The sequence below is a fragment of the Dermatophagoides farinae genome, chromosome 10 (genome assembly GCF_024713945.1).
Source record: "Dermatophagoides farinae isolate YC_2012a chromosome 10, ASM2471394v1, whole genome shotgun sequence".
NCBI classification, from domain to species: domain Eukaryota; kingdom Metazoa; phylum Arthropoda; class Arachnida; order Sarcoptiformes; family Pyroglyphidae; genus Dermatophagoides; species Dermatophagoides farinae.
This window is the reverse complement of record NC_134686.1, coordinates 2,353,356-2,369,541: the sequence shown is the minus strand read 5'-3', so window position 1 is coordinate 2,369,541 and position 16,186 is coordinate 2,353,356. Positions and strand designations below refer to the sequence as shown.

General features: G+C 28.1%; 2 protein-coding genes and 1 long non-coding RNA gene across 5 annotated transcripts in view; 1 reads left to right on the top strand and 2 right to left on the bottom strand.

Moving 5' to 3' along the window:
- Positions 1 to 11,657, bottom strand: part of Pka-C1 (Protein kinase, cAMP-dependent, catalytic subunit 1) — a 37,807-nt gene extending 26,150 nt beyond the window's left edge. For 2 of the 3 annotated variants that reach the window (XM_075734556.1, XM_075734555.1), the window contains exons 1-2: positions 10,176 to 11,657; positions 2,645 to 3,388 (exon numbers count right to left, since the gene is read on the bottom strand). In XM_075734556.1, the coding sequence (XP_075590671.1) occupies positions 2,645 to 3,388; positions 10,176 to 10,218 (787 nt within the window). In that variant the 5' untranslated portion in view covers positions 10,219 to 11,657. Of the gene's footprint in view, positions 1 to 2,644; positions 3,389 to 5,316; positions 5,350 to 10,175 lie in introns of those variants that run through there. The other variant, XM_075734557.1, reaches the window with a different exon arrangement.
- LOC124489848 (uncharacterized) overlaps positions 1 to 16,186 on the bottom strand; it is a 70,208-nt gene that overhangs the window by 3,209 nt on the left and 50,813 nt on the right. The window lies entirely within an intron of this gene.
- LOC124489853 (uncharacterized) lies at positions 14,532 to 16,073 on the top strand. Its single transcript, XR_012832449.1, has 3 exons — positions 14,532 to 14,601; positions 14,658 to 15,584; positions 15,669 to 16,073. It is a non-coding gene; the product is annotated as an uncharacterized LOC124489853 (long non-coding RNA).

Genomic DNA, 16,186 nt, shown 5'->3' with positions numbered 1-16,186 from the left:
TATCGAGATAGAATTTTTGGATGTCATGTCATTTTATTGATTATATGACTAGTATTTGCCGCTGCCAACAACCACTATCAATGTGGACAAGTGTTTACAGATTCTTTTACTACTACAAACATTGAACATCGGAATAATTGTAGCCGATAACAGCAGATAAAAAAAAAGTTTATATATGATATATATAACTTTGGCCGTGTGTGTGTGGCATGTGTTTTGAAGGTGAAATATAGGAAAATAAAAATAAAAATTTTCTATATCCATTTTTTTTTTGACTCGACTCGAAAAATCAGCTATAGTTTGGCGCGATTTATTTTCATTTTTTTTTCCACATCTAAACACACAAACTTAAACGCCATCTTTTATCAACAATGGTAACAAAAATTGATTTAAAAAAAAATATCCATTTATTTCTACAAAAGATGGCACCACTGAAAGTGGGAAAAAAAATAAATAAAAACGGCACACACACACACACACACAAACAGAATTTCTGCATCAATTATTTTGCATCATTATCATCATCACGTCTAAACACATACACATACACACACACACACACACAGAATGATAAAAAAAATAGATATGAAAAAAAAATAAATGATGATGATTTGAATTTCATGAAAATATGATATGTGTGTGTGTCTAATTAAGCCGCCTCAGAAAAATTTTTTTAATTTAATATAACCAGTATATATTAATTTGATATCACACGTATCATATCATATCATATAATTAGTCGGTTGAAAGAAAATGAGTGAATGAATGAATGGGAATTATGATTTTTTCTTGTTTGTTTGTTTACGTTGAGAGTTTTTTTTTTGTTTTTGTTTTTCGTGAAATTTCCATAAATACTGACACACACACACACACACACAGACAGACAGAAAGTTTCAAATATATATAACAACGGAAGGCGCTAAATTGATTGAATGCTTTCAGGAATTGTTGTTTTTCATTTTTTTTTTTTAAAGTCAGCAGAATTTATTTTTTTTTTTCTCCACCAAAAAACAAAAACAAACGTGATTGAAAAGTTAACGGAATTGAAAAAAATTCCATTTCAAAAACAAAAATGCATCAATCAATCAATAATACAAAAAAAAAAAAAAAATAACAGCAGCAAATAAAAGTCGACCAGTCGTTAGAATGTGTGAACAAAAAAAAAGAACCAAGAAAAAAAAACTGATTGAATAAGCAGAAAAAAAACTTTCCAAGAATAAAACAAACGTGTGTGTGTGTGTGTGTGTGTGCTAATAATGGAAACCAGGAAACGAAATAAAAAAACAGAATATCAAATTAAAAGAATTTTGAAAACAAACGATAGTGGCATATACACACACCCACACACACACACACACAGAAACTGATAGATCATAGTGATCATCATAATGATCACTATATGGATTGTTGGAAATCATGTTGTCTCTCGTTTTTCTTTTAATGATGATTTTTTTTCGCTTCATTTCATTTCATTTCATCTTTCGTACTCATCATTATCATCATTTCAGTTATAATCAGTTGATCATTATCGAGAAAAAAAATAAGAAAATAATTTTCGAAACGAATTTGATTTCCAGTATAAAAATTAGGACAACAACAACAACAACAACAACAAATTCCAAGAATGATAAAGATTAAATGACAATCAATAAAAAAAAAGGAAAAGAAGAAGAAGAAGAAATGCAAAACCTTCGAGCAATTCGAGTTGAATGTTTTTTTTTCTAGTTTGTTAACAAAAACACATTCTGTGTGTGTGTGTGTGTGTGTGTGTGTGTGTGTGTGTGTGTGTGTGTGTGTGTGTGTGTGTGTGTGTGTGTGTGTGTGTGTGTGTGTGTGTGTGTGTGTTAAAAACATCACCGATTCACACCAGGTAAAATTGTCATACTTGATGTTGAAAAACATAAAACTAACTTCAAAAACATTTGTTGTACAAATGAAAATTGAAAACAAATAATCGAATGTGTAATCAATTGTTTTCTATATTTTTTTTGTTAGCATTTATGCCTTCAAGCGATTGCATCTTTTGGATGCCAAAAAAAAAAAAAAAATTTCTCTCTTTGCATCGAGAGACAGAAACAGAGTTTTCAAAAAAAAAAAAAAAATCAAGCCAAGAATCAGAATATTCTTTTTCATCATATAAATAAATAAATGATCAAGTAAATTTGTCAACTAAGAATAAACAAACAGACAGAAAACAAAAATATAGTTGTGTTTAACTGGTAAAACAAACAGTAACACAGTGAAATATATTTTTATCCTTGAACATAATGCAAATATCTAGATTCTAGATGAACAAAAAAAAAAACACAAATGTCACCAAAAAAAAAAATTATATACAATTCTGATGTCATCAATAAGTTGTCGAAAAACAAGAATTATTAAGAATAAAGACAAAATGAAAAACAAAACTTTTTTGCTTTTGTTGTGCTTATTCTGTCTTTACTATAGAATTTTGTTTTTGTTTTCGTTTTTTTTTTTTTTTTTTGGTAACAAATTCCGTTCTAAATTGAATGAATAATGAATGTAGTTGAATAATCGGATTCATTGTAACCGTTTCGACTATTACTACTACTACATACTTCTACTATAGTTACAAAAAAAATGAAAATGAAAAATGAAAAAAATGTAAAAATGTTCTACTTACAATTACCCGTTTGGATAAGAATCTGTGCCATTGTTGGCCCATGATCATCATTATCATTATCATTATGGCCCATGATTGATGACATGTTGTTATTGTTGTTGTTATTATTATTATTATTATTATTGATGATTATCGTTGAATCTTTTGGCATCAATTCACGAGATCGATTAGTATTTTTATTACTGTTTGTTGAATTATAATTATCACTATTATTGTTATTATTCACTTCATTTGATGATGATAATTTACGTAATAATAATTTCGTTAATGACGATGACGATGATGATGATGATGATGTTTTTGATTTTTTCAATATTGATTTCAATTCATTTGCTTGTGGTGGTGGTGGCAGTTGCGATTGGACATTCTGAACATTTGATTGAATATCGTTGTTGGTTGTATCAAACTGACTAGATCGATCTAGATCGTTATTATTTAATAAATCTTGTGAATTATTATTTTCAAATAAATTCTGTGCCGAAGATGATGATGATGATGATGATTTTATCAATGTTGTTGGATCACTACTGGTTGCAGCAGCAGCAGCATTAGCAGTAGCAGTTGGTAAATCATTCACAGAATAATTATGGCTATTTTTTGTTGATGAATTTTTATTACGACGAAATATATTAAATGGACTGGATTTTTTCTTCAATGATTGTGATGATTGTTGTTGTCGTTGTTGCAGTTGTTGTTGTTGTTGTCCAGTTTCCGATTCGATAGGTGATGCATTCACCAATACCACTGATGTATAAATGATGATGATGATGAATTTGCATAAATTAAAAAAAAAATCAAAAAAAAAAATTTATAAATTAATCACATGAAAAACATCAATGTTGATGAATGAATTATAATCGTAGTCATTGTTGCCATATACACAAGACACGATAACAAATTGGTTTTCAACTTTCGACAAAGTTAGAAATTACCATCAGCAAAAAAAAATAAGAATTTTTTTTTTCTCAGAAAATGTACTCACACACACACACACACAGACCAGAATTTCCAAGTTCATATCATGATTTTCAAATCAGACAATAACTACGACAACAACAACAACAATTGCCACGATTTATAATAAAAAAAAAATGAAAACATTCTACAATTGGGCGTAAACATTGGGTGTGTGTGTGTGTGTGTGTGGAGCCAACACCAACACACACAGTCAAACCAATACAAACAATTCAATTCAATTCATTTAAACATTGATGATGATGTTTTTTTTCGGTGCTTTTATTTAGAATAAAAATAAAAAATTTTTTTTCATCCAATCCGTTTCTGATTGTAAACACAATCAATTAGAACCATGTAAATCATCATCATCATCATCGTCATCGTCATCATCATGGATGTTCTAAGAATATATATTATCGACGACGACAACGATTCTGTCTTGTTTTTTTGTGACAAAAATACAGAAGTTTTCTAATCTCCAATGTTGTATAAATACAAACAAAAAAAACAAGTGAAAAAAATTCAAAAATCAGCAAAACAAAACCAAAAAAAAAAAAAAAAAAAAAACAACGACAGACAAACCAAAATGTTTCGATCTTACTTGTTGTCGGGTTTGTCATTGTCACAAACAATAAACACACACACAGTACAAACGCCCACCATTTATATGAATTTTTTTTTTATTATTCGGAAAACAAACAAAAAACGAATGAAAAAAAAATAAAATTCTATTTTTAAATTCCGTATACAGTGTACACACTGTTTACGACAATGTTTATATTCGTACTTACGAACATAGAGTGCCCACTGTGTGTATATATCTCACTTTCTCATATCATCGTCATTAGATTATTGGCACAGAATGTTTTTTATTTCATTCAAAAAAAAAAAAAAAAATAATAAAAATAAACGGATGAATGGAAGACAATGAACAAATGGTCGAATGATTGAAACTGTGAAATAATGAAAAAAAAAATTTGAACCGGAAAATAAACACCAAAAACTGTCCATTGATGATGATAAAAATTAGATTTGTGATCAATCAAAAACACAAACAAAAACAAAAAAAAAACAAAAGGAAATTTAATCGATTTAGTGAGAGAGAGTCAGTGAAAAAAAAGTTGACAATCGAATGACAATCACTGTATATCAGAAAAAAAGCGATTTGAAGTAGCAAAATCCCAGAATCAAAATTGTAATGTACACTATGATTTGTGTGTGTGTGTGTGTGCTATGTTTAGACAAAAAAAAATTTTTTTTTTTTTTTTTGAAAATCACAATTTATCCGTTAATATTACAATCATCATCTGTCATCAAACTGGTGAAATCAATTTCATCATCATCATCATCATCATTCATTCATTCATTTAATCCATTTATATGCACATATATAAAAATGATGACAGGTAATAAATAACCAGACCAGCAAAAAAAAAAAAATTACTGATCCAAAAAAAAACAAAACCGGTCGCCAAAGTTATTATCAAACAAAAAACAATGGAAAGCAAATTGAACAAAAAACACACACACACACAGACATTTTCAATGTCGCACATCAAATAAAAAACCACGAACACACACGCCGAAACACAGGCTTACGCGTGAAAAAAAATGAAATTTAAAATTTTGAATTTTCTCATCATGAATGAATGATCAAAAAAAAAAATTTTTTTAAATGATGGAAAAAAATTTAATTTAAAATTCAAATTATTTACAATTGTCGATTTTCATTTGTTGTCACACACACACACACACACACACACACACACACACACACACACACACACACACACACACACACAAATACATTGTCATAAAATGAAATGATGAAAAATTGATGAATTGAATTTGTGTATGTATGAATATGAGGAAGAGAGAGAGAGAGAGAGACAATTTTTTCAATTTCAATTTTTTTCACTCATTGTTGGTGCTGTGTTGTATCTATCGATCGATCGATCGAACAATCGATCGATTGATTGAGAAACACAAAAAAAAACAAACAGCAAAAATGAAATGTGTTTTAATTTTAGAAAAAAAATGAAAAATAACGACAAACAAGAAGATTGGCGCCAAACTCGATGATGATGTGATGAGAATTGATAAATTTCTGGTCGAAACAGTTTCATACAGGCAATGACACTATTACTATGAAATTCATGATCCTAGGGGCCATAAATAAATATTTTACTGTGATGTTTTTATTTGTCTGTCATGGCAGTAGTGTGTATGCGTGTGTGTGTGTGTGTGTGCGTTATGTCAAAATGAAATGGTCCAAAAAAAAAACCGAGAAAAAAAAAGACCGTTTGAATGAATGAAGAATTTATCAACATTGTCGTCATTTGGAAAAAAGAAAACATATATATATCAAAATTAATTCTGTCGTCTGTAAATTGTTGTTGTTGTCGTTGTTGTTGTTGTGCAAAGGGCATGTGTGTGTGCACGATGGTAAATGGTATTTGCGACGGCGAACTAGACATTTGAATGTTTCGTTTTTTTTTTATCTTCCATCTTTTAATTCCTGGATTCACATCCATGTTGAAAAATAGAATTTCAAAGCAGGAAAAAAACACCAAAATGAAAACAATCGTAATAATAATGATTGGAACATATAAGGAAAAAAAATGATGCCATGATTGTAAATAATAAGAATCTTGAAACGCACACACACACACACACACACACAAAATTCTTTGCAAATAATTGCGATATTCTGTACAGATTCCCAATGGTATATTTGATATTATAAAGCCAGAAATATTGTCTTGAAAAAATTTTTTTCCCATCGAACCAAAAAGAAAAAAAATCGAAATGATTATTGGAAAAAAAACGAATGTAGCCAATGAAAATTTCTAACCAGAAACCCAGTATTGAATCTAAATATATCTACTATATCATTTGTGTGTGTGTGTTTTTGTGAAAAAAAAGGTTTTCATTATGGAAAACCTGAGAGAAGTAAAAGAAGAAGAAAAAAAAATTAGAAACGAATCTATAGATTCACAAATAAAGAATATGAACAAAATAAACGAAAACGATCCAGGTGTCGAGGGAACAATCAAATCCACAAAGAATAAATGAATTTTCAAATTGAATTGAATAAATTCTCTGTCTATATTCTCTATCTATCTATGTATCTATATATGTGTTATTATTTTGAGTTTTTGTTTAGTTTTGAATCACGCGAATCTAAAAATATAATATAATATAGGAAAGAATATATCTAGTACCAAGCAGCGACACACACACACAGAATATTCTGAAATGACAAACAAACAACAACAACAACAACAACAGCAGAAAAAAATAATAATAATAAAACAGTTGTAGTAGGCAATATTAGAATAGAATTAGATTAATATAAGAATTTTTCTTTTCATTTATTGAAAAATAATAATAATAATAATAAAACATCATAAGAGAATCAGAATATATCTTCATTTGGGTCATTTTCATTTCAATTGCTACTATGGTTCGTTAGGTTCAATGATCAAAATAATATTTTGTGATGGCAATTTTGGTTTGGTTACCTTTATTGATAAATTAATAAACAAACTTGAAACAAATAATAATAGATTGATATTCTTATTTCTCTCTTCAAATTCTATTGATAGATACCAATATACCACCTACGCCAATTGGACAGTAAAAAAAAAAAAAAAAAGAATACAAATGAATCGGTCAATGAATGAACCACCATCAGAATGATAATATCTAAGAATTTATTTCTATTTTTATTCCACACTAAATGTAAACCAAATGTCCAAAAATAAAGTTTTTTTTATCACTGGTGAAAATGAATAGATGGATGTGCGCAATGTGGCTGTTTCAAATTGCAATTGTCATCATCATCATCATCGTGATCATAAGGTGCGTGACATTAATCGAGTTTATTTTTCTTTCACTGTCACATTTCATTTACTGTGTATTTATCGTTTGGTCTCATATTTCTCCTTGATGGTTTCTTTTCACCTTTTTTTTTGTTTTCGGTTATAAAAACAACAACAACAACAAGAGAAACTGTAAAAAGCACAGATCAAAACATCAGATGTAACAATGATGATTTTTCAACATAGAAGAAAAAAAATTCAATTAGCCAACAATAATTCAATGGCAATCAGTTATCATCATCTTGCAAAAAAAAAGAAAGTAAAAGCAAAAGAGAAATAAAAAATGAAAACAACAACAACAAAAAGACAACAACAACAAGACAAAAATAAAATTATCGATTAAAAATTGGATTTTCATCACATAAATCGTTCATCATCGCATTCAACATTGGATTCAATCGATGATACACGGTAAATTTCGCATTGTACACACACACACAGCATATATTTCATTATTCATTATACTATGTCTAGTATAATGAATAATGAAAAAAAAACAAAACAAAACAATCCACAGAATGATGAATTGAAAAGTTTTTCTATTTGTTTGTTTGTTATTTTTTAATGAAAAAATAACGGTGAATTAAAAAAAAAAAAAATTCACGTGACCACGTATGGAGAGCAAAGTTTTTTTTTTACTATTCAGCATCATCATCATTATTATTATTCTATTTGTATGCGAAATGCATTTTCACTTTGAAAGGACAAGAAAAAAAAACATCTTTACCATTGAAAATTATTCTGGATGGATCGTCAAATGTTGTTGTTGTTGTTGTTGTGCAAATAAGAAAAACAAAAACCAAACACACAAAAACAAACAATTCGAATCAATTGAACACTTTGAAATCAAACAGAAAAAAAAGCAAGCAAATCTTTTTATCAAAACAGGAAAAAAAAACAACAAAAAATCCACAAACACACGAACAAAATTAGAAAGTTCACCAATAAGATTGTGGCATTATTATTGGATATTGAACCGGAAAATTAGTTTCTTCAATGATCAATGATCAATGATGATCATCAACGGTGATGAGGTGGTGATGATGATGATGAAAAAAAATCACATTTGTAATCGTTATTTTTTTGTTTTTGTTTCCGTTCTCTCTAAATGTTAAGCCCAATTGTTGAAAGATTATTATCATCATCATCATCATCATTTGCACTTTCCAAACAATGTGATAAATAGGATTAAATAAATCTTGAACAGAATTACATTCGTGCCAATTGTTTTTTCTCTTTTCTCTTTTTTTTCTGTTGTTTTTAATTGTTAACTTTACAATTACAATCAAGGTGATATTCGTGCTGATATGAAAGAAACGATTGTATCATACATACATATATATAAATCATCGTTATACGCACCAAAGAAAAATAAAAAATGAAAATGACAAGAATAAATGCCGAATCATCATCATCATCATCATCATCAATGATTGTGACGAAAATCATAACGATGATTGATGAATGACTGATCTAGATTTCAAACAAACAAAAAAAAATTACATTACAAAATTGAAAATTTTACATTTCTCAAAACCAAAACCATACAAATTCACAATGTGTATTCAATATGATCATCAACAAAACACAATGTGAGAAAAAACGATACAATCAAATACAATACACTATGGAGTGGAGAAAAAAAAACTCAATTAAAAATGATAATAATATCATCATTCCATCTAATCCTTTTCTTTATTTACCAAAAAAAAAAAAAAAAAAAAAAAAAAATATGGAGCACATTGAAGATTTTTTTTCTTCTTTCATTCACTATATTTCCATGTCAAGATTAAGTAATAAGTAAATGCATGTGTTGATGAATATTTGGTGAATCGTATCATCATCATCATCATCAATGGCAAGAGACCATTTTCATTGATGGAGCAATTTTTTTTCCAAAAAAAAAAAAAAGAATCAACTACTTTTTACGTGATGAAAAAGTTTGCATTTTTTTTGTCAATCCTTTTTTTTCCTGGCCATATAATATATAATATTTATAGTAGAAAAGAAAAATATAATTAAACACCGGAATGGCCAATAAAGAATTTCATTTGATAACAAAAAATAAGAAAACAAGAATCTGGTAAATTGAGATAGATGGATAGATAGAGAGAGAGATAGAGTCAATGTTTTTTTTTCAATGTGGAAAACTTGAAAATAGTGAAAAAAAATTCTTCACTCATTCATTCAATCAATCAATCAATGATTTGGTTGATTGAAAATCATTCGACCATATATTCAATCAACAACAACAACAAAAAAAATTTCAATTGAAAAAAATGGGCCAAAAGATTGCCGATAATAATAATAATAACGGTTCAATCGTTTTTACATCTCATCTTTAGTTTCGATTAGAAATTTCAATTTTTTTTTCTACAACAACAATTTAGAAATGAAATCACCAGATTGCAGCACGGCGAAAAAAATCGATAATTTTAAAATCATTTTTTTTGTTGAATCGGTTATTGATGATTTATTGATTTGAATGCCATCACCGGAAATGGAATGGCATTCATTCAATCAATCAATCAATCAATCATTTTTTTTTGCTGAATCAAACTTGAACCAATTTCTTCATTTTTTTTTCTTATTGATTAATTTTTAAAAATCATTGATCCAAGATCATTCTAACAATGTCAACCGAAGGCAAAAACAATATTCAATTCAAGGAATCTAATATATTTACTTACCATCGAAATCTTTTTTTTGCTTGAAAAATTTTCTGATCGACATTTTGCCGTGTTGGTGTTTGTTATTTGTGGGTGGATAGAAAAAAAAAATTCAAAAATCAATGAAAACACAACACACACACAAACAATTAGGATTTAAATCAAAAAAATCAAAAAACACATTTGTTGCTGAAAACTTTTTTTTTCATTTACTGATGATTATTGCGACAATTTTTTTTTTTTTTTTTTGGTCGATGTAAAAATGAAACACACATACACAAAAAAAAACAGAAAAAAAAGTCTATTTACTTTGTCGTACGTACGGGTTTTTTTTCTTTCCAGATGATTTTATTTTGTTTATTTGGTTTTTTTTTTGCACACGGTTTTCTAGGACACGTACGCACACACACACACACACACACCAACATCACCATTTAAAGACGATTATCATCATCATCATCATATATATCGTATAAAACTATAAAACCTGAGAAATTTTTTTTTTTTTTTTTGCAAATGAAATGAAAAATTTTTTGCTAGATTTTAGACAAATTTCTTGTTGTTGATTATTATCAGAAAGAAAGAAATAAAGAAGAAGAAAAAGAAAATTATTGCCGTTCAATGGTTGATTGATTGATTGATTGGTGATTAGTTGAAATGATGATAAATGCCAATAATGATGATGATGATGATGATGAGCAGTTTCACTTTACTTTATTCACAATATTTTGATGGCATAAAAGAAATTCAATACACAAATCAATAACCAAAAAAAAAAAAAAAATGTTCTTGTTCTTAGTTCTGGGTTTTTTTTCTTTCTGGTTGTGGTGGTGGTGAAGGTGGTGACGAATTTTTTTTTCAAATTTATTTCACTCGGATCATCATCATCATCATTGAATTGATTTGAATTGAAATGAAAATGATGAAAAGAGATTGTTGTACGTCACACACGTCATAAATAAAAAAAAATTCGTTTTGTTTTTGAATCATTTGATCATGATGATGATTTTCATTTTCATAATTTTCATTTTCATTTTTTCTTCACCATTTAGATTTGATGATGCTTGTCAGTCAGTCAGTCAGTCAGTTTGAAATGAGATGAATGATGATAAAATTTTTTTTTGTTCACATTTGTAAACGTAAATCAATGTAAAAGTGCGAGAGTGAGGGAAAAAAATTGAATACATTTTCCCTGGATTGAATTTGTAATTTTATAAATCTTTACATATTCATCATGTTTGTTGCAATTTGTGAATTCAAATTGTATTGATTGGTTATTGATATTTAGTCAATCAAAAATCGATAGATAACAACAAATCATTGATCAATGAATCAATGAATTAATCGATTCATATATTAAAAAAAAAAATGATCCTAAATAGAGTTCGGGATATAGCAAAAAAAAAAGAAAAAGTGAATGAATGAATGATGAGAAAAATTTTAAAATCAAACAAAAAAAAAGATTTGTTAATCACTAACTACTAAGGATCTTAACAACCACCAGAAAATAAAGAAAAAAAAACTACTAAATCCTAAAGAACCAAAAAAAAAAAAAAAGATATGAAATGATTATATCACATAGGATTATTGTGTTGTGCACCACCACTACAACCACCACCACTAATGTGGCCACATCATTACACACATATTTATCAATAACAAACCAACCAAAAAAAAAAATGCAACAATTATCATCATTTGGCTTCGTGGTCTCATCTCAATGACACAAACACACACACACACACGTAAACAATTAATATAAATTTGATGGATAAGAAATTTCCAAAAAAAAAAAATGTAAAGAAATCCAAATGATAATCATCTGTGATTATGATTATCTTAATCACATCAAATCGACCGACATATCAATTGTAATAGCAATGTGTGTGTGTGTGTGTATGAGCCATGTACAATGTCCAAAATGGATTGGAATAAATTATTATTATTATTATTTCATTTGATCAAAAGAGGAAGATTTTGTTAGACAAAAATCAATCATAAATAATGTGAATGTTGTGAACAAAAAAAGAGGAAAAGGAAACAAGAAAAAAAACAACGTTTCAATTACATGCAAAAAAATTGGTGTCTATTTTTTTTTTGATTTGCCACTGTTAAAATAGGCGATGTATTGATGAGTATGTATGTATGTCATTGAGATATGAAGGCTTTCATGATTGACATTATTTCAAAAAAAAAAAAATTCTTTGAGAATTTCATTCCGATGTGTGCGTTTGTTGATTTAATTGATTTCATCAAAGCATCAAACATTTTCATCTTTATCAATAGCCACAAGTGGATTGATGATGATGATGATAAGAAAAATATTCACTCATTTATAATTCATGACAGCAACGACATCATTCAGTGGTATGTAGTTGTTGTTGTTGTTGATCGTGTTCTTCAAGAACTTGAAAAATTTTCATTTTAATTTTTCTTCAATGATGGTCATTGGAATTTGTTTATCATAAACACGGCACCAACATCATTGATTTATCGGATGCAAAAAAAAAATGGTCAAACGAAAACGAAAACAGAAAAAAAAACCATTTTCAATCTGTAATGGATCATACACAAATATATCATATATACAGGTGGATAGAACAAAAAAATTTAAATGAAACAACAGACAACAACAACAACAATAGAGAAGAAAATTGTCAAATCATATTTTTTCGTAGCCAGAAAAAAAACAAAACGGAAATCACCATACCAATATGCATGCGGTATACAATAAAACAATTAATGTTGATGATGATGATAATGATGATGACAAATAATTAAATGAAAATGAAAATGAAATGTTTTTAATTATCAACAACAACAACAACAACAACAACAACAACAGGTAAACAACAAAAACAACAAGTTCTCTTGATTTCCATCATCATCATTTCTCTCTCTCTAATTCTCAATCAATGTGTGTGTGTGTGTGTAGCCACAAGTTACACTTGAAAAAACACACACACACGTACATCATTTTAAAAATATTAAAAAAAATCAAATCAACAAACGTTGTTGTTGATTCTATGAATATCTTATGCTGTTGTCGAGGACAAACATCATAAATCAAGCATCAACACACACACACACACACACATACATACACATGTGCAGGATCTGATTGATCATTAAATAATTGTCATCAATAATTGATTCCAAATGAAACGAAAACATTGAAAAAAAATTGTACATTTCTAAAACTGATTCGAAAATTCGATATTTGATCGATTTGTTTGTGGAATCAAAACATTTAAATTTCATATATCCATTTTGATGATGGCTAAATTGAATTGACGTCATTCATAGTAGCAATTTTTGCAATTATTATCGATATGACGAATGACAACTACGACGACGACGACGACAACGACGACAATGGACCGAAAGATTTTTTTCTTTACTTTTATTTTTTTCAATAAATAAAATTCAATGTTAAAAATATATCATGTCAACAGGTGTTTGTGAACATTTTCACATGCTGCCGCTGCCGCTGCTGCTGCATCAGATATTTAATTTAATTTTTTGTGTGTGTGTGTGTGTCAAATACGAAGAAAATTTGAACGAATTTATCTGCCATTTTTTCGTCGTCGTCGTCGTCGTTGTCGTTGTCGTTGTCGTTGTCGTTGTCGTTGTCGTTGTCGTCGTAGTAGTAGTAGTTGTTGTTGTTGTTGCTGATCACCTGCAAACATATTTTTTTTTTGCCCAATCAATCAGATTTTCAGATGAAGTTTTTTCAATGAACCTTGAATCTTGATTATTGATGATGATTGTTGTTGTTGATTTGGAATAATAATATAAGATATTCCAATATTGAAAAAAAAACAAAAATGTTTCTCCATCTGAATGGACAGAAATGACATGAATATATTCCATTTGACAATGATGATCAATTCAATTCAATGATATCGATTTTGTTTTTTTTTTCACGCCACAAATAATGAAAATTTCGAAATTTTTTCAAATGATATTGAAAAAAAAAAGATTTGCTTTATATATAAACAGTGTTTGTTATATAGCAATAAAACTTTACCTTTGGAATCTTTTAGCATCAACAACAGTGATGATGATGATGATGATGATGATGATGAGATAAATTGATTCGTACACTGAACTCGAAAGCCAATGATGGCAACGTTTGCACATTGATTTACTACATATCGATAATTCGCGACAAAAAGAGAAAACTTTGAGATTGAGAGAAATAAACAATGAAATAAAAAACAATGATGTGAATGAATGATTGATTGATTGATTGATCGATCACTTGATTTTGGATCTTGGAAGATATATTTATTTATCATCATAGAAAGAAAGAAAAAAAAATTCAAAACCATCATCATCAACATCATCATGACATATATGAACGGAACAAATGAGCACCTGTTTTCGAGTAATTTATTCTTGAATGTTTCAAATTCGTTCAAAATGAATCTAAATTCCATTCGAGGTTTGTAAATTTTTTTTCAGAATTTTTCTTTAGATTAAAATTGGTCAATTTTTCAGAAACGAGTTGCAACAAGTGACTATTGTGCAGACAGTGCTGATTAATTTGTTTTCCAACATCAACAACAACAACAACAACAACATGTAGATTTAATTCAAATTCTCATCAATCAAAAATGATGATGACGATGATGTTTCAATCGGAATGGAAGATATATTCAACACTTAAATTCTGTGTGAAAAATAAAAACAAAAGTAATAAAAAAAAAATTTCATCCTGCTTATCATTGTTAAAACAAATCAACAACAACGACAACAACAACAAAAAACAAATGAATTTATTCAAATGATAATAACGATGAAACAATGACAAAGGATGGGCAAATGATTATTATTATTATTATCAATCGTTGGTTCCATCAATCTGCACTTTGGAGGAGAAGAAGAAAAAGAAAAAAGAAATTCAAATCACCATACATACAAACATGTACATTTTGTGAAAACAATTCCAGCAAACAAAAAACTCATAAAAAAAACAATCAATTGATTCACCTGGATGCCTCATTAATTTTCCAACATCATCATCATCATCATCATGATTTTGTGCTGAAAAAGAATGGAAGGTATGAGAGAATGAAAATGAAGCTGAAAAAATAACAGAAACATTGCTGTATACGCCTTGGCGCCCAATCAATTTATTCATTAGGAATAAACAAAAGCCATCGCTACCATGATATAAAATCAATGATAATAATCAAAGCTACTATACTTCAAAAACACACAGACGACAGACAGATATTGAATGTTTACCCAAAATTTTTTTTTTTTTTGTAGAATTGTCGTTTTGATTGGTTTTTTTTTCTGGTGGTTGCCTCACTCTAATTGATGATAATGATCTCGATTCTCGTCTATTGTGGGTTATTATTATCGTTAAAATGTATTTTTAATCTTTATATATTTATTTTATTTTTCATGTTTTCAATTAAGGTTAGTATATTGATATTGATAATGTATTGATTTTCAACAATTTAATTGCAAAATTTCTTTGTTTTTTGTTTTGTTTGGCAACAGATTTTCACTCTAAATCGCAATCAATTTATGATTGTATATGTATTACATACCGTTTATTGGTGATTCATGGCTAGTTTTCTTTTTTGGTTTGATGGACAAAAAAAAAAAAAAATTTTTTTGTTGTCTTGTGTTGAACTTTTAAATTTTCCAAGTACAGAAAAAAAATGTCTATCAATGTAATTTCTGTCTGTCTGTCTGCCTACTTTTTTAGCCATGATTAACAATGGAAATAATCGGAAGATTATCAATTTTTTTTTTTTTTTTTTTTTTGGTTATCATCACATAAGTAAACCAATAATAAAAAAAAACATTCTCCCTCATTGATTTATGCGATAAATATAGAAATACTTGAAAATCAATCGGTATTTCTACTGTTTTTTTTTAAATTTGATTTTTGATATATAGAGATGATTTTATAAATCCAATGATAAAAAAAAAATTTCTAAATCCAATGACAATAATGTTTTTGCCATCTAAGAAAATCTCTGCTTTGGAAATGTGGATAATCAATGAACAAA